This window comes from Fonsecaea nubica (genome assembly GCF_001646965.1).
Source record: "Fonsecaea nubica strain CBS 269.64 chromosome Unknown Scaff84, whole genome shotgun sequence".
Taxonomy (NCBI): Eukaryota; Fungi; Ascomycota; class Eurotiomycetes; order Chaetothyriales; family Herpotrichiellaceae; genus Fonsecaea; species Fonsecaea nubica.
The window spans coordinates 20,568-37,742 of NW_019173757.1; the positions used below are offsets into that span (position 1 = coordinate 20,568).

General features: G+C 52.0%; 6 protein-coding genes across 6 annotated transcripts; 4 read left to right on the forward strand and 2 right to left on the reverse strand.

The window, feature by feature from the left end:
* Positions 1-250: 250 nt before the first annotated feature.
* On the reverse strand, positions 251-1,655 carry AYO20_09281 (hypothetical protein; the record flags this gene model as incomplete). The annotated part of the gene is made up of 4 exons (XM_022647552.1): positions 251-421; positions 486-508; positions 596-1,121; positions 1,212-1,655. 4 exons carry the CDS (start codon positions 1,653-1,655, stop codon positions 251-253), a joined length of 1,164 nt encoding a protein of 387 aa, XP_022496441.1.
* Positions 1,656-2,836: 1,181 nt separating this feature from the next.
* On the forward strand, positions 2,837-4,412 carry AYO20_09282 (hypothetical protein; the record flags this gene model as incomplete). Its single annotated transcript, XM_022647553.1, has 2 exons — positions 2,837-3,218; positions 3,286-4,412. The coding sequence occupies 2 exons, from the start codon at positions 2,837-2,839 to the stop codon at positions 4,410-4,412; spliced, it is 1,509 nt and encodes a 502-aa protein (XP_022496442.1).
* Positions 4,413-4,887: 475 nt separating this feature from the next.
* On the forward strand, positions 4,888-6,417 carry AYO20_09283 (hypothetical protein; the record flags this gene model as incomplete). The annotated part of the gene is made up of 1 exon (XM_022647554.1): positions 4,888-6,417. One exon carries the CDS (start codon positions 4,888-4,890, stop codon positions 6,415-6,417), a length of 1,530 nt encoding a protein of 509 aa, XP_022496443.1.
* A 2,024-nt stretch (positions 6,418-8,441) lies between these two features.
* On the reverse strand, positions 8,442-10,190 carry AYO20_09284 (hypothetical protein; the record flags this gene model as incomplete). The annotated part of the gene is made up of 2 exons (XM_022647555.1): positions 8,442-9,943; positions 10,007-10,190. 2 exons carry the CDS (start codon positions 10,188-10,190, stop codon positions 8,442-8,444), a joined length of 1,686 nt encoding a protein of 561 aa, XP_022496444.1.
* Positions 10,191-11,657: 1,467 nt separating this feature from the next.
* On the forward strand, positions 11,658-12,345 carry AYO20_09285 (hypothetical protein; the record flags this gene model as incomplete). The annotated part of the gene is made up of 3 exons (XM_022647556.1): positions 11,658-11,819; positions 11,874-12,199; positions 12,261-12,345. The coding sequence occupies 3 exons, from the start codon at positions 11,658-11,660 to the stop codon at positions 12,343-12,345; spliced, it is 573 nt and encodes a 190-aa protein (XP_022496445.1).
* Positions 12,346-15,526: 3,181 nt separating this feature from the next.
* AYO20_09286 (hypothetical protein) lies at positions 15,527-16,709 on the forward strand (the record flags this gene model as incomplete). The annotated part of the gene is made up of 4 exons (XM_022647557.1): positions 15,527-16,059; positions 16,143-16,479; positions 16,538-16,620; positions 16,682-16,709. The coding sequence occupies 4 exons, from the start codon at positions 15,527-15,529 to the stop codon at positions 16,707-16,709; spliced, it is 981 nt and encodes a 326-aa protein (XP_022496446.1).
* Positions 16,710-17,175: the final 466 nt, after the last annotated feature.

The window sequence follows — 17,175 nt, forward strand, 5'->3', positions numbered from 1 at the left end:
AAACAGATCCATTAAAGGGGGAGCAGAGCCTTACGTGGTTGTTAGATACGAGATTGCATATTCATTCCACAGTAGTCAGATCTGTTCTGCTCTTCTCTCTACACATAGAGGGTCCCTAAAGGACATACTCAGCAGACTCGCAAGGTAATGGCGGATTAGGCTGATGGACTGAGTTATGTAAGAACCTGCCCTCTTTCTATCCCGGTTATACCGACCCCCTTCGACATGAAGTATTCAAGCACTTACTTGCCTAACCATCTACCAGGACCCCGTCGACCTGCTTCTCATCCGGCCCTAACAGTCCCAAAGCCTCCCGCCTCGTCGGCGCACTAGGGTCAAAGAAGGGCTTTTCCGCCAGAGAAGTGACTCGTGTGCCGTGTCGCGGGTAATTGCCAGCATAGTCCCAGGAAGCATTATGGATCTTGGAGAGAGTTAGCAAGTCAGCACTCGAGAGCGGGTTTAGCCATGAGAGCAACAAAACTCACCGTGATCCTGTTATCCCAAAGAGCTGTTTCGAATGAAGATTGGTTCCGTTAGCCCCCACAGAATGAACATCATGATATCGACTGCTGTCCGTGGAAAGGGGGAGACATACCACTCGTGCCCGGCGTCCATCTGAACCGAACCTGGATATCAACATTCTTCTCGTATACGTCGTACAGGTACCCCAGTATAAGATCACTCTCGGGCTTGTCAAGCCCGACAATTCGATCAGTCATGGCTCTGTTAACCCACAACGCCTTCCAGCCGGTCGCCGGGTGCACGCGGACTAACGGATGAGTTCGTTCGATATATTTCGGCCCGCCCGTTGGGTTCTCACGGTCGAGGTATGGATGAGCTGACCGGTACACGGCGTACTTACCATCGATCAATTTTCGAAAGTCTGGCGACAGCTTCTCGTAGGCTGCATAGCCGCTGGCCCAGAGCGTGTCCCCCCCGATGGGTGGGACGGTGTCGTTGTGGAGGTGAGTGATGCCCGCGGGCTGTCGTTCGTGGACCAAATCCGTGTGCCACCGCGAAGCGCCTCCCGGCTTGCGGAAGCTGGCCGGGAACTCTTGCGCTTGCAGGGCGGGCCAAATTACCGTGACGCCAGGAACACCTGGGACTTGAGGGACTTGAGGCTATAAGTTTCCGACAAAGGAGAAACAAACAGGATGCAAATCTTAGCACAGGGAACCACTTTCAACTATGTCAAGAAGGGTCTGATTTACATGGATCTCAACCTCGCCATAGTATTCTCCCAGCGCCTTCTGCTGCTGCGGCGAGATGTCTTGATCTCGGAAGAAAACCACGCTGCGTTCGGCGATCAACAGCGCCAACTCATCCTTTTGCTGGTCGGTGAGGTCCTTGAGCTGGAGCCCCTCAATCTCGGTGCCAATGTAGGCCGTCAGGTCGGTGACCTTGGTCGCGGCGGAGAACAGAGCGCTCTTTGACTTGTCGGCGCGAGCACCGGCGTCGACGTGCTTGCGCTCGTTGTTCCGGATGTTGTACACGTCTTGGAGATACAACGGCCGGTTCGGGCGGTACGGGTATCCGTTTGAAAGATCGATGCCCGCCTTCACGAGTCTCTGGTACGCCGGCTCGGGCAGTCCCAAGGTGTCTTTTTTCTGGACGACAAAGTCCGTGATGGTGGGATCAATGGGTGCTGGTGCCATTATGAGAGATGGATTGAACTCTTCTGCCTTTTTTTCACAGGACAAAGATTCCTCTGAGAGAGACAAACGGGTAAGGAAGGCTACGTTCTCACAATCAATCACCGAGCATCTCTTTTTCAAGCAGCACTGGGAACAAAAGAGTTTCAAAGATTACTCCACAAATCCCGACTTGCTTACAGAGCCAGATTGCCAGATTGCCAGGTTACGACCTCAGTACATTTGCTCAGAGACAACAAGATTGCGATATCAGAATCCCTCATTGCGTGCCCGCTGCCGGTTATCGAACATTCCGTCCACTTGCGGAGGAGAACATCGATTAGCTGCATGAAGACGGACGAAAGCTACTCTACCGATTTGCAACCACCTCTCCCAAGGGGGCAAAAGCTACCCATCCACACACACCCCCCGGAGAGACACGCTCACGCCCTTTCTGTACCTATACAGAACCATCCCTACCCCCGCTTTTCCAGAGAGGTTCCTTATCGTTCCAATCAATACCATGCCAACGTGTGAGGTCTCAGCTGATCTCTACAGGAGGACAACGCCAGAGGGGGGGATTGTATATGGACCGGACCGCAGCCGCAGTCACGTGGGGGCAAATGGCGTGCTTTAACCCCCCTATTTGCTGCTCGTCCATCGACAGAGATCCTTGCTTTCTGGCAATCAACAAGAATGCAATGCGTGCGACGTGCACGACGTGGTATCATCTGGCCGGTGGGGAGGGGGCTTTCATGCAGACGCTCTCAAAGAGTTCGTCGCCATCATCCTTGCATTGGACAACCAACGCAGATCGCCCCCTTCTTTCCCCCGGCTATATGGAACTCTGGCCAAAAAAAGACCCCCCACTAGAATGACTCGCTACACCGAGTACGCCGTGTGCGCACATCGCGGCCGAGCAATATGCGTCGACCAGGGTTCGAGAGCGTCGGCAATGAGGAGCACGCAATATCTCGTCAAAAGGTGCGATGGTCTAGAGGGGAGGGGAGACTCGATGGCCCGTTCATGTGCTGGGAGGGGCCTCCTAAAGAAGCTTTCAAAAACAAGAAGAAAAAGCCCAGAGAAAGTTTAAAAAGGGAGCTTCAAAGGAGGCCATTGGCATATCTCTCCAGCGGAAAACGAATTGCCCACGGAGAGAAGCAAAAGTGGGAAAACCACTGGGCTGGGCACCAAGAAATACCAAGATGTCCTTCTACGAGCAGAGCAAAGAGATCACCGTCAAGGGGGTCGAGACCGATCTGTCGACGACGCCGGTGGCAGTGGACGAGACGCTTAGCTCCAACAGCAAGATCTCGGACACGATCCAGGCCAAGCCAAAGCGCACATGGCAGTCGTACGTCTGGGACACGCTGGACAAGTCGCCAGAGGAACGACGGTTCCTGTTCAAGCTCGACGCCGCGGTGCTCACGTTCGCCACCCTGGGGTACTTCATCAAGTATCTCGACCAGATAAACATCAACAATGCATTCGTGTCGGGCATGAAGGAGGACCTGGGCTTGTACAAGAACCAGTTGAACTATATGCAGACATGTTGGACCGTGGGATATGTCATTGGCGAAGTGCCGTGTAAGCAGTGATCCCCTTGGCCAGCCAGACGGGCTCTCAGTGAATGTGACTGACGGACCGGTAACAGCAAACATGATCCTCACCCGCGTCCGTCCGCGAATCTGGATCCCGCTCATGGAAGTTGTGTGGGCAGTCTTGACCTTCTGCCTCGCAAAATGCAACTCCGCGGGCTCGATCTATGCCCTCCGGTTCCTCATCGGTCTTGCCGAAGCCACATTCTACCCAGGCATGCAATACGTAATCGGATCGTGGTACCGGAGAGATGAACTGGCAAAACGGTCTTGTATTTTCCACACCTCGTCCGCCATTGGGAGCATGTTTTCCGGGTATCTCATGGCCGCCGTCTACCACCTCGGGGGCAAAGGAGGCTTGAAGGGCTGGCAATGGCTCTTCGTGGTGGACGGAATAATCTCCCTCCCAATTGCTCTCTCCGGGTTTTTCCTGCTCCCTGACGTTCCCGAAATCACCACGGCATGGTATTTCACCCCAGCGGAGCGCGAGTATGCGCGCAAGCGGATGGAGCTGGAAGGCCGCGCCCAAAGAGCCCCGTACACCAAAGCCAAGTTCAAGAAAATCTTCACATCTTGGAAGATTTACATGTTGGCGGCCTTGTACATGACCTTCAACAATGCCGGAGCGGGAGTCAGCCAGCCTACCTTCGCACAGTATCTCAAGGACTCAACACATCCCAAGTACACCATCTCGCAGATCAATACATATCCGACCACCACATATGCAGTGCAGGTGGTCAGTACTCTCATCTATGCTTGGACCTCGGACACCATCTTCCGCGGCGCCCGATGGCCCCCGATCGTCTTCGGAGGTCTAGTATCGATAGTTTCCTACGCGAGTCTTGCAGCCTGGGACATACCAGTTGGGTGGCACTGGGCGTGCTACATTCTGGCCGGATGTGGTGGCGGCCTGAGTGGGTTGTGCATGGCTTGGGCGCACGAAATCTGCACAGATGACAACGAAGAAAGGGCAATTGTGGTGGGGACCATGAACGAGTTGGCCTATGTGTTTCAAGCTTGGTTGCCGCTGGTAGTGTGGCAGCAGATTGACGCCCCGAGGTACCACAGAGGGTTTATCACTTCTGCATGTTTGAGCGCCGGGATGATTGTGTGCGCATTGGTAATTAGGGTCTTGTGGAAGTGGGAGCTGGCAAGAAAGAGAAAACTCGGCCCAGTCGTGTGATGAACTCGGGATATTCGAAGGCCAACTCAGGTGTCTAGAAGGAGAAGTCTGGAGACGTCCGCAGACAGGTGTGTAGCTGAACAAGAGCCCGAGGTGGATAGTATTCAGATGTGTCACCGCCGTCAATGAAGCTTTGATGGACTGAAATCATTACCGACAGTGTTGGCTGGAATGTGTACATTTGTCATCCCTCGATGAAGTTATCGAGCATAAGTTGTCATAACGCCGAGATGGTCGGTCGAATTATAGTTTTGCCAAAAGCACAACGCCTATGGCGTGCTTGGAAGAGCGTATTTGCTGATATGTACTCTCTCGTGAAGGAACTCGTCAGACCACCTTTGATTGGTAGCCCCTGTAATGAGATGCCACACACCCGCGGCTTCTTATAGTTCTTAAGGCGGGATGAGCCACTCGCAAGGATCTTTCTCGAGGGTGATGTTATCGGAGAAACATCTTTGAAATCCTTCCGCAAACCATGGTCCAAAATAGGAGTAACCGAGTCGCCGTGATAGGTGCCGGTATCAGCGGCGTCTGTACAGCTGCACACCTGTTGAAACACGGCCTCGAGGTAGTTTTATTCGAGAGATCAGGAATCGCCGGCGGAGTATGGCACTTTGACGAGCGTTCATCAGTCGATCCCTCCTACCCGAATGAGCTCCCATCAAAAGGCGACTATGAGACAAGGCCGGAGCTCGCATTCAGCACTCCTCCGCCGGAGAACGAGGACAACGACAAGCTGGAGATTGCTCATGCACCACCAGGGCCATGTTATGCTGGCCTGAAGAACAACGTCTCGACCAGGGAGATGAGAACAAGTTTGCTCGCGTGGCCTGAAGGCACTGAGGATATCGTCAACCAAAACGTATTGGAGGAATACATCCAGAACATTGCACTCAAGCATGGCGTCTCCGCAGTCACACAGTACCACACTCGCGTTGAGGAGGTACGGAAGCATCTTGGTGAGTGGGTCGTGCGGACGACAACGCTGCAGAAAGAGCCTCTGGGGTCGCGATTGGCAGAACGACGCTGGACATTTGATGCCGTGGTCGTGGCATCAGGACATTACCATATGCCACGTATACCCAACTTTCCGGGGCTCCAAGAGTGGAAGCAAGGGTGGCCCGATCGAGTCTGGCATTCGAAAAGATACCGCAATCCCCGAATATTCAAAGACCAGAACATCCTTCTCGTTGGTGCTGGCGTATCGTCGAGCGACATCGCCAAAGAATCAGCTGCCTACGCCAAGCACATTTATCAGAGTTCTCGAGGCGGAGCTTTCGACGTTCCTTCCAGCTTCCTACCACCAGGCGCCACGCGAATCGGGCCCGTTAAATCCTTCCAACTGAATGAGGACCGCGATGTCAATGCTCCAGCTTCAGGACCAATTCCCGGGAAGGTAATTCTCGAGAATGGCGAGGTGTTGACGGATATCCATTCGGTCATCCTTTGTACAGGATACATAACCTCCTATCCGTTCCTCCCACATCTGCACCGGGACGACATTCCAGCCGGTGAAGCAGACGACTTTGTGCTCGTCACCGCCGAAGGTGAAATGGTGCACAACCTGCACAAGGACATATTTTACATCGAGGATCCCACGCTTGCGTTTGTCGGGGCTCCATATCACATTGCCACATTCTCGTTTTTCGACTTCCAAGCCCAGGCGGTCGCGAGGGTATTGAGCGGTAAAGCCGAGCTGCCACCCAAGCAACGAATGCGCGAAGAGTATAATGAGCGGGTACGGACCAAAGGCTTGGGGAGAGACTTTCACAGCCTAGCGGAGCTTGGGGCTGAAGAAGCATATGTGGAAGATCTTGTCCGATGGGTCAATGAGGATGCTGCTCGGCTTGGAATCGACGACAAAATGCAGGGTCATACTCCGGAGTGGCTTCTTGCTAGGATCGACCGAGGTGCAAAGTGGAAAATGTGGCTGGATGCAAAAGAACAAGATCAGCAAGAGAAGGAGACAAGGATCGGAGTTAGAAAGCTGCCCATAACCGTCTGAGTAGAGGGAGAGATGAGGGAGACTAAGAGGGAGAGGAGATGCGCGGTGCACGTGGAGCACGTGCAGCACTTTGAGGTAGACCTTGGCTTAATGATCCGCACTGGATACTTCACTAGACAAGACCTGCGCGCCACCGTATCTAGATTCTCCAAAATTTCCAAGCTGCGATTTATTGCGCAGAAGGGTCATTCATTTAGCTCGAGGGCAGTTCCAACTACTTTTCAAATCTACCGAGTACACCATCATCCATCGCCCTTTGTCCTCGTTGCACATTCTCCAAACGTAAGGGAATTTTCGCTCCGCAAAGTTGAATAGCCCAAGACACCCCCAGCAGCCGACTCTCCAACACTTCTTTCCACAATGCCTCCCAAGCGCATCACAGTACAGCCCGCGACCCGTCGGTCCCAACCCAAAGGCTGGTTCGGCCAGGTATATCATACATTGACCTCCGAGGAGAACTCGAGTGTTGTCATCAGCGTGGCCATGTTTGGAGTGAGTTTTCTCCTGCTAGAGTCGCCTCGCGCGGGCACTTCCTTTTCTTTTCCAATCCAGGCGGTCCTCCACTCTTGACGATCGTTGACTGACCTTTTCTTTGTTTAGGCTGCCGTCGCATTCTTCAACTCGGAATGGAGTGAGATGCTTCTCCCGGGATTCTAAGCCACCTTTTTGCACCATGTTCACAACGAATCATCTCGCTACTCCGACTCCAACCGCCAGTTCTGCAGAGAACGGCACCACTCAGGCGTTATTTGGTGTCGCGCCGGCCCCGGCCGCTGACGATATCGCATGTATTATAAGGAACGAATGTACAAAATCAGGAGGGAGAATGGCGAGTGGATTGAGCGGCCGCGCAGGAGGGATCTGTGATGAGGCGGATTCGGATTGATGTGATTTGACTGTCGGGACAAGGACGATTAATATCGCACTTTCTCGTGGTGGCTAGTTGAGCCGCGACCAAGGTTGGAGGATCCATCTACACAGTCGCGTGCTCGCGCAGAGGACTACACCGGTAGCCAGTCCGTCAATTATACTCCGCTTCAAAAAAGATACTCAGAGGCGAACTTACATGCGCCGCACTTGGGGAACAAATCCACCCGAACGTTCCATCCCTTCCGTCGAAAAGAAAACTACAGTCCTTGTTTACAGCTTCCAAGAGAGACAAACGAGCAGCCATGCATTCTTTAGTGAAGTTCGTGAATGATATGTCATAATATACAGATGCCAGATCCGCCATACACTCAAATCACATGTACAAGCCCGTCTCATCTCGTCCCATGTATCTACAATCTCGCCGTTACAACTCGCTCCGCCGATTCTCGTAGATATCGCTCGTCAATTATCCTCCCAGCCAATTACTTCGAAACGTTACGACGTTTTGACATGCTCGTACCGAGTGCAGGTAGGCATACTGTACATGCCTAGTATGTACGTACGCGAGTATCTCGGGCGGTCGTGGTATTACATATATGTATCTTGGTTCATATATACGTATCAATACCCGGATATCCTCACTCCGTAACTCGCATCAAAAATTCCCTCTCTCTTATAGACATTGGGTCCGTACTGGACAGCAAGTACTGGTACGATCCACGAACCCCGTAAATGTCAATCGATCTGAGATGATCTGGCCTGACCTGGTCATAAAAGCGACGAAGCCCATTCCCATTTTGCTCCGATCACTTCCGGGATCAGTTAATGCATCATCGTCCAACAGGCGAGCGAGAACATTTCTCCCCTCTTCTCTTGAACTCAAGAGTGCCTGCCTATACACCAGGACATATTTTGTCGCCGTTGCAAAGTAAAACTCGACATTTTCCCTCCCAAACTGGATCCGGCCGGATGGGCTGCTTTTCGTGTTGCACTGGTGTCGAAAAAAAGAGGAAACAGAAAACAAAACAACATGCGCAGTTCGAGGGGATAATCCGCCGCAAGAAGCTGGGATATCTCCAGTCTTGAGAGTGACAATGCTCTTTGGTTTGGTATTGCGGGTGCTGACAACTCCACCCATCAATCTCACTTTTCTCTCATGTCCCATAGCCGCTCCCGTTCGTCATGGCACTGGGCATCAGGGACTCTGTGGCCCCTTCAGCCTCATCCTCCAAGAAGTCTCTCTTCATCGTCCTCGCCTTGATCGATGTGAACGTCACCAGCGCGGAGCCCACAATCACCGCAATGCTCATAAGGATCACGTTGACAGGGATCGGGTTATTGTTGAACACCATATGCGTGACTGCATCCAAAGGACTCTGCAAGAAGTTGAAGAGCCCTGCGAGACAGATTATGAGACCGTAAACCTTGCCAAAGGTCTGAAACCCGAATACTTTTGCAGAGTAGTCCGAGACAGTGGTATAATAAAAGGGCCGGTACACGACGAAGAGGCAGACGTTGGCGATGGCCGCCCACATATAAGGGAGGCAGCCCAGTACACCAATAATGGTGGCTACGACCACCAGAAATCCCAAGGCGAAAGGTGTGGATGTGTTGTCCAACAACAGGCCAATAAACGGGATGCTCAAAACACCTCCTAGAGGAAGTGCCACGTCGAAAAAGTCATTCACCAATTTCGCTCTCTCGGGAGAACCTAGAAGGTAACGTTCTTGCGGCCGAATCGTGGCCACAAAGTAATTGATCCGCGTCATCTGCACGACAGTAAAGAACGTGATGAGCCAGAACCATGGCGATTTGATCTGTTGAAGGGCGGAATAGCCATGCATAGCTCCCCACACACCGGACCTCGCGTTCTTGTGCTCTTCTCTCTTCTGGCGTTTTGTGTTGGTCGACTTGTCCAGGAGTAAGGATATCTCCTGGATAGTACTTTCTCTTCGTTCTTGCAGAGAGCGACGTTCATCTTCGGATGCTTCGGGTGGGGTGGGAGCGTTGACTTGCTCTTCAGCGTCCTTGACCACTTCACTCACAGTTTTGTACGAGTCCTTTGGCATTATAAAGACCTGGACGATGAAGATGAAGATGGGCACGATGAGATAGAGGAGGAAGAGGCGGTGAGTGTTCAGTTTGCCGCCGGTGGCTTCGTAAATGAGGCGGAAGATGAGGAAGAGGGCTGATGAGGAGTCGAAGGCACCTGTTAGGAGCGCCAGTATAAGCCCCGAGTTTTGTGGAAAGGTGTTTGAGAGTTGAAAGGAAGAGATAAAGACGAAAGGACCGCCAAGGGCGAGGAAGAAGTAGCCTGGAGTAAAGAGGTCGCCGTCGACCTGGGAGGCGAAGGAAAAGAGCAAGGCACCGGTCGTGAGAAAGATGCTGCCTATAATTCCGCAGGCCTTGGGTCCGTACTTGTCAAGGATGGTTCCGATAGGGAGGGCTGCGACATTGGTCGAGACAGCTGCCACAGTGAACATTAAGTTCAACCGAATCTCCTGCTTGTAACATGGCGAAATATGTTGGTCCACCTCTTCTGGCGTACACAGGTCTTTGAAGACGCCTTCATCGATCAAGACAGGCTTGATGGCCGCGTAGCCGAAAACTATTCCGGCCGCGAACAGGCAATATATTATGGCAACAACAACCTGGACTGCGGTAGCACAGGCCTGTCAGCGGGGATCTTGTGCGTCCCTTACATGGGTCGTTAACATACCTATGCGCTTTCGCTTGGAAACTTCTTCGAACTGCAGAGCAACCGAGACCAGACTGGGTTTTCGGTCCGTGGGCGGAATCCATTCGCTGACGGGATTGAAACTCATTCTGCGATGCGAAGAGACGTGAGAGCCTCTTCTCTCACGCTCAAAGCCATCGACCGACGCAACTCGCGTGAGCGACATGGCGGAGTCACTCGCCGCAGCCGAGCAGAATGAATTGTGGCCGGCTTGGGAGTGGGGACGGGGAAATGTCGTGCAGCCCAAAAAAATGCGGAGTGGCCAGTGACAAAGGGTGCTGCGGTGAGAGGACGAGATCCGATGACGAGGTGACGTGCGGAGCGAAGTCTCACAAAAAGTCAAGATGAGATCGAGGTGTTGACGAGGGTATCTTGGGTAATATAAGAACTGACAAGCGGTGTGGAACAGGCAGATTGAAAGAGCTTTATTAGTACTTTGATTGACACTTGAGCTTTTTGCAGCTGTGATAAGGTGGAAAATTATGCGCTCCTCAAGCCACGCATCAATGACACTGTGCCCCAGCTTGACAGTTTCCCAGACAGATCCTGATAACGATAAGGAAATTTTCGCAGTCATAGGTACCGAGTAACTGTAGATGTATTGGATGGACGGACCATTTGGTGGAGCCAATGGGCGGGAAACATCGAAGCTCTAAGCACCAACCAAGCACTAACCGGGAACCAGTTGGCGGGCAGCTCATCAATTGGCCATCCAGGCGAGAGCCACCAATTGGCGGCTTTTGGTGTCCGGGGGCTGGAGCCTGCGAGCCTGGAAGCCGCCGATGATCAGTGTCTTGCGCAGGCACGGCGGGCAAGGCGAGTGGCAGCCTCCGATTGCCTTGCTGCCTTCCAAGGTTGGAGTCAGCTCAGTGCCACGTACCGAGGACCTTGTCAAGCTTGTCAAGATCTTGACGAGACACCGGGTGACTTGTTATTGGGTACTCGGTACCAAGTACACCTCTTGCCGACGTCGAGAATCTCCTCTGTTGTTGAAACGCCAACCAATGTCCAAGGCACGTCCTAGTTTGACCAGACGCACCCTCAACAAATCGCAGCGCTGAGACTGAAGGTTGGCGGCAACGCAGCTTGGTGTAGAAGAGAAGGGAAATAGCCGCCCAGGAGCATGTGCGTAGATGGCGTATGGCAGGCACAATGGCCCGAAATAGACTCTTGGCACCCTGGCCGAAACAGCCTTGTCGTGGTCCGGAGCAGACAACCACCATCCGTTATGGGATCCATTCCCTTGGTTTGAGACTGGCCAGAGACATCAGAGACATCAGCTGGCCTCATCTCTCAGCATGCAACACGTCCACAATGTTTCGGTATTCATCCATCGATATTGATCACCATCTCGAATACTTAAGCCATGGTCGCCCTCCATTTCGCTGGTCCAATTCTTCATTCTCTAAACCAGCTGCAACACACTTCCTCTGAACCAACGCATCTGTTTCCAATCCAAGAAGCATTCCTTAGATTATCTTTCAGTCTTCAGACGCAGACGCAACATACTCTCCTTCTTTGTTTGTACACTTATTGGCTCGACGCCATCCACCACGATCTCTAGCTGCGTCGTTTCACGGCCACATTCCCTTCCTTGAATCAGATTCCACCTTTTCTGTCGTTATATCTCAACATGGGTCCTGACCACGGCGTCCTCGGTGCGACATTCAAAGTCACTCGGGCTCTTCAGATGGCATCCATGATCGCCGTCATTGGAATCACAGCCAATTTCATTTCGGAGATGGTCAACGCTGGAGCAACACCGCCTTCGGTCCTCGTCGCTATCCTGAGCATTGTAGGTGTCAGGTCTGTCCACAGTCAGCAGTATTGTCCTAACCAAGCGCTTTAGGTGTGTATCGCTGTGTTGTATTGTGCCATCACCGTCATTCTCTACTTCGACAACATCCTTCCTTTCCTGATCAGCACTGGCATCGACGCTCTTTTTCTCATTGCCTTGATTGTTGTTTCTGTTGTCGTTGGCAAGCCACTTTCATACCTTAACTGTGTGATTCTGGATGAGATATCCAATGCCACGTCGAGCGCATACGACTTTACTTCGGCACTCGGTAACAGTCTCAATAAGGGTGGTAAAGTCAATTATTCCCAGTGGATTGGCACTTCCAAGGCCACATGTTTGGAAATGAAGTCCATTTGGGGCTTGAGCATTGCACTCTGGTGAGTTTCCCCTATTATTCCCTCTAAAATTTCTCCGCACCTGACCTTTTTGGTATTCCAGCATTCTATTCACCTTTTCTGCGGTGAGCACTGTCTGCCTTTGGAAGAGAACAAAGAAGTCGAATGCCGACAAGAACGAGGCTTGAGGCCGGGGCATGCAAGTCTCAAACTGTCCGGTTTGGAAACCAAGTCTCATGCTTGGAGTGGAATCGAGATGCATGGCATTTCTCCTACAGGGGGAAAAAAGAAAACAGAGGGCCTGGCGGGTGAATTGGCTCTCTGTGAGAGCTTCTCCCGGGTTGGCTCGGAATCGTGTTTGATGCAATACCACCCCAGCTCGGGCTTGCACAAAGGGGCTCACAAAATTCGGATTAGAACTCTTGGTCATCTCGTCACGAGCACGACTCGTCCCGCTGAGCGGATAGATGATGATTGACATCTCAGAGCTGGTGGATACCTGTGATTTCCAGTAAGCTAATATGTGTCACATAGTGATAGGTCACCGACCCAGAAGCTAGTGCTAAGGTTTCTGTTTGCAGAGTGCTAAAGGATCAGAGGGTCGGTTTTATGGCGGAATCTGCAGAGGCAATGCACCTGGTGTGGGCTAACGGGGACAGCTGGAGACAAGGGGTCCCAGACGGGAGGCTGGGACAGTCGCAATTGAAATCCTAGGCAATGCTTTGGAGCTTTCGCCGCTGGGTGGAAGGCAAACAACAGAGTTTGGAGATGATGGTAGCTTTGGGAGCTGCACGTAAATCACCTTGACTTGCTGGTTCTCGATCCCGTTCAGGTGATGTATACCGCGGTGTGTAAGTACGATTGGGAAGACTGGTTTCACTTTGGTCGGTCTGGAGATTGACCTGGTGATCCTTCATTTCGGATTGATGTGCAGAGACATGGTTCCATGTCCAACTCTTTCTGCACGCCGCTCGTTTCTGAAAAGTTTCTCGAAAAGATATGTGGTTCGTGTGAGAATGCGTTGTCTTTTGTTGCAGGTTCGGGTGCTGCGAGTATGAGGATCCGCACCTTGGTTCGCCTGGCGAGGTGCAAAGGACGCCGTGCAGGGGTCGCCGTACGGCAGAATTCCGACTAGAAAACGTGTCACTTGGACGATTCATTGGCCTCTTTTTCTTTGTTCTCGACTGTCACTCAGCTCTCGCTTGTTACTGTGATCTTGACGGGCGAGGATGGTGTAGGGTTACAAGGATCCAGGGGTGAGATGAGAGGTGATTTCTTTTTGTCGAACCGAAGACCGACCCATCGAGTTTCGAAGGAGAAGCAAGGCGTTGATCTCAAAGCATGAGGGTGCATAGCTGTACGAGTATGGAGTACAGACTAAGAATGGATGGTGACGACGGCGGCTGTAGGAGCAAGGGAGTAGTGCGAGTAGTGTAAGAAGCGAAGTGAGAAGACAGTTGTGTCGGGTGGCCGGGTCCATGGGCCGTCCGTCAACCCGTTAGGCTGCGACCAAACTGTTGGGTCGATTTGTGGCTGTCTGGCAAGGCGAATCATAGGGGTGCGACAATTCTCGGTACGGGGGTTGGGTGGTACAGAGGGATCCGGCGATGGATGTTCGGGGTGCGTGTACAGGATGAGTCTCATTAGCGAGTAGAAATCATGTGCAAATCTCGGTCAGTGACAGAGCTTGGAAAGGTAAAAGCACCAAGAGCACCACAGGCCCCTTGAAATGGGGGATTGTCTGTACCTAGATATGCACAGTCAATCAATGGAGGCAGCTAGGGATCAAGCTGCAGGAGAGGGACAGAGGGAGGTCGGTAGCGACACCGTAGGAGTCCTTGTTCCAGCATTGACAGGGCACAGTTCACAGGCAACACAACGGGCAACGGGAGCACCCAATAACTCGGGCCTAGGTAGTTCCCGGGGATGGCCGATCGCCGGTAGCACCAGTTAGCATCAGTAGGTGTGGTTGTTAGGTCATTAGCCTCTATTAGGTCAGGTCGTCTTACTCGTAGGGGGCTGGATCCAAGCTGCTGGGAACCCAGTGACACAGCATGACAAGGGCTAGTGAAAGCCCCGTGGCCGATGGAAACATTTTCTAACCCCCTGTGCCTTCCTTTGGATATTCTATCCCACTTGCCCTACCAAGAACGAGTTGGCAGTAGTGATTGCCCACCGCCTGCACCTTCCACAGCCAGTCAGGTGGCAGGCTTGGGACTCCACGCCCAGCACCGGCAGTGCGGCTCGGTTTTCTGATTCGACAGATGACGTGGTGCAGGATTTTTCTTGGGTAGTTCTTTCCTCACTTACGAGGTACTGCATGCGTTGTTGATAGTTTCACAATATCGAGTCATGGTGCATCATTCACATTCATCTCACATCTTTCACTTTTCTCTTTTTCACTTTTCACATTTCAATTTTCACTTTCAACTTTCAACTTTCAACTTTGACTTCTTCGTCCCGATCTCCTCGTTCGTCTCAGCTGGAGTCCCCACCATGCCTAGTTAGTTCTCCATTCTCATTCTCGTTGTAACTCAAACGCAACCCTTCACCTACCACCAGCTACTGTACGATGACCCGCTATCGAATCATCCATTCAATCTCTTCGCTTATATGCACTATCTGACTCTTGTTGCCTTTCGGATTCCATCCATTCAGCTTCTTCTTGGTCCCCATTGCCCTACCCACCTCCCCTCACTCCTTCAACTCCTCCCTATGGTCTCTACCCACCCCTCTAAAACCCCCCAAGCCTTGGGTCAAAATACCGCCCGGCTGGTTCCCCTTCGTCCCTTTCTTGGGACGACACACTATTCGCATGCACACTTTTTCCGCTCTCATCCCAGTCTCCACTTCAACCGGTCGTCATCCAGATTTTATTCTCGGTTCGCGGTTCCCCATTTCCGGCAACAGCCAAGTGGACGGTTTGAAATTTAAACAGATCCATTCACCCTCTGCCTCTCCCTCTCATATGATAAACCCAACCGCTAAATGCTCGACTTACTCGAAAGTTATGACCCTAATCCATGCGCAATGCCTTCTGCCTCACTTAGTGATCCATTCGGTCTCCACCCCGTGCAACCGAAATCTTTCCCTTTGGGATTCCTTTCACGAGAGTTCTGTTGGGCTAACCTAGTAGTGCCTTTCGAACTTGTCTTTGCGAATATGCCCAACTATCTCTTCGTGCCACACTCTCGGAATTTGCCTGATACCCTTTCCCATCACTCTCTCCTCGAGGATCTCACATTTAACCACGTCTCCTCCCTTTCCTCCTTGTTGACTTCTATCTTTCGTGAGGCTGACGGTTGACTTTGAATTGGTCGAGGCCCGGATGACCATGTTTTAAGGGCGACTTTTAGGTTTGGACAAACAATGGAGGACCTAAATATAGCGAGCAGCATCCCTGTTGACGAGGACTATGGTGAATTCGAGTACCTGGAGGACGAGGAGGCCAGTTCCGCATACTCAGTCGCTTCATCAGTCTACAATTTCCGGGTCGAAAATGGTCGTCGCTATCACGACTACAAAGACGGCCACCCGTTTCCCTACGACGAAGTCTCGGAAGAGAACGAACAGGTCCTGCACGCAATGGTTCTAGTTCTCTTCGACAACAGATACTTTATTTCTCCTATCGACGAAGCCAATCTACAATGTGTCGTGGACGTGGGTACGGGGAAGGGCCTGTGGGCTGAAGGGGTTGCTGAAAGGTACCCGCATGTCCAGGTCGTGGGCATCGACACTATTCAGCACGAGCGCTCGCTCCAGCCCAACTGTTCCTTTATTCTTCAGGATGCCACCGACGAATGGGTCCTAGATGACCCTTCGATGAAGTTCGACCTGGTTCATATCAGAAACTTGTTTGTGGGAGTAAGAGACTGGGATGCATTATACGCTCAATGTTTCGAGTGAGTCTACTTCTCCCATATGTCCACAAGACCAGATTAGTCAAGTATCTTCCCGTCATCGAACCTATTCTGACCTGGTTTAGGAAAATGAACTCTGGTGGATGGATCGAACAAATCGAAGTGGAGATCATCGCCCATGTCGACGACGAGTCTGCACTCCCAGACAGTCAGATCATGAAGCTATGCAGTTTCGCCGACGAAATGACGGCTGCCTCTGGGAGAGATTTCCGTGCCTCGTCCAAGATGAAGACTGCAATCGAGGAAGCTGGTTTCGTCGACGTCCAGGAGCAGAGGGTCAAGCTTCCCTTGGGTCCTTGGGCTTCTGATCCGAAATTCAAAGACATCGGGAGGTTCTTTGAGCGGTTCTACAAGACGGGTCTTCAGGGTTGGCTCCTCCAAATTTGCATCAGATACTTTGGGGTAAGGACAAGAGAGCTCAACGCTGATGTGTCTATCGGTGACTGACAAAGGGGTACAGTGGACACTGCAAGAGGTCAACGACGCATGCGTCAAAGCATTCCAAGAGATCAACTCACGCCAACAACACATGTATTTCACACTGTAAGTCATTGCGTTCCAACCTCCTCGACTGCTCTGGCTGTTTGCTGACAATGGCTTTTAGAATCATTGTAATCGGTCGAAAACCTTGAACCCTCACCTCTCTTTTGCGCCACTTGATACGGTCGAAGGCGGGACAAGATCCCGACAAGTCGATCTCGCGACCAGATGATATGACCATTCTAAATGGAACTGTCTCGCTTTCAAACGCCTAGGGCTAAGAGCATGGAGCATGAATACAATGGGACGAGTCACGTCATGTCGATAGCAGAACCTACCGTCCAGCACCTGGGTACAAAGAGGCGGGGCGTACTCGACGAGAGACGAGCACATTGGAATAGTTCATACTTCTTTTTTTTCGAACGCAGTTCCTGGTTAGGGTATGGGTATCAGTTGATGGATGGAAATAGAGAGTCGAGGATCATGGCTCACGATGTTTACGACAAACCAAAGGCAGATATCCTAGTGATGACGCCAAATGATGGTGTTCAGGCTCCTTGGTCGAAGGTTCCCGACGATAGCCCGGTCCCTGGTGGGATTAGATTTGATCTTTTCGTG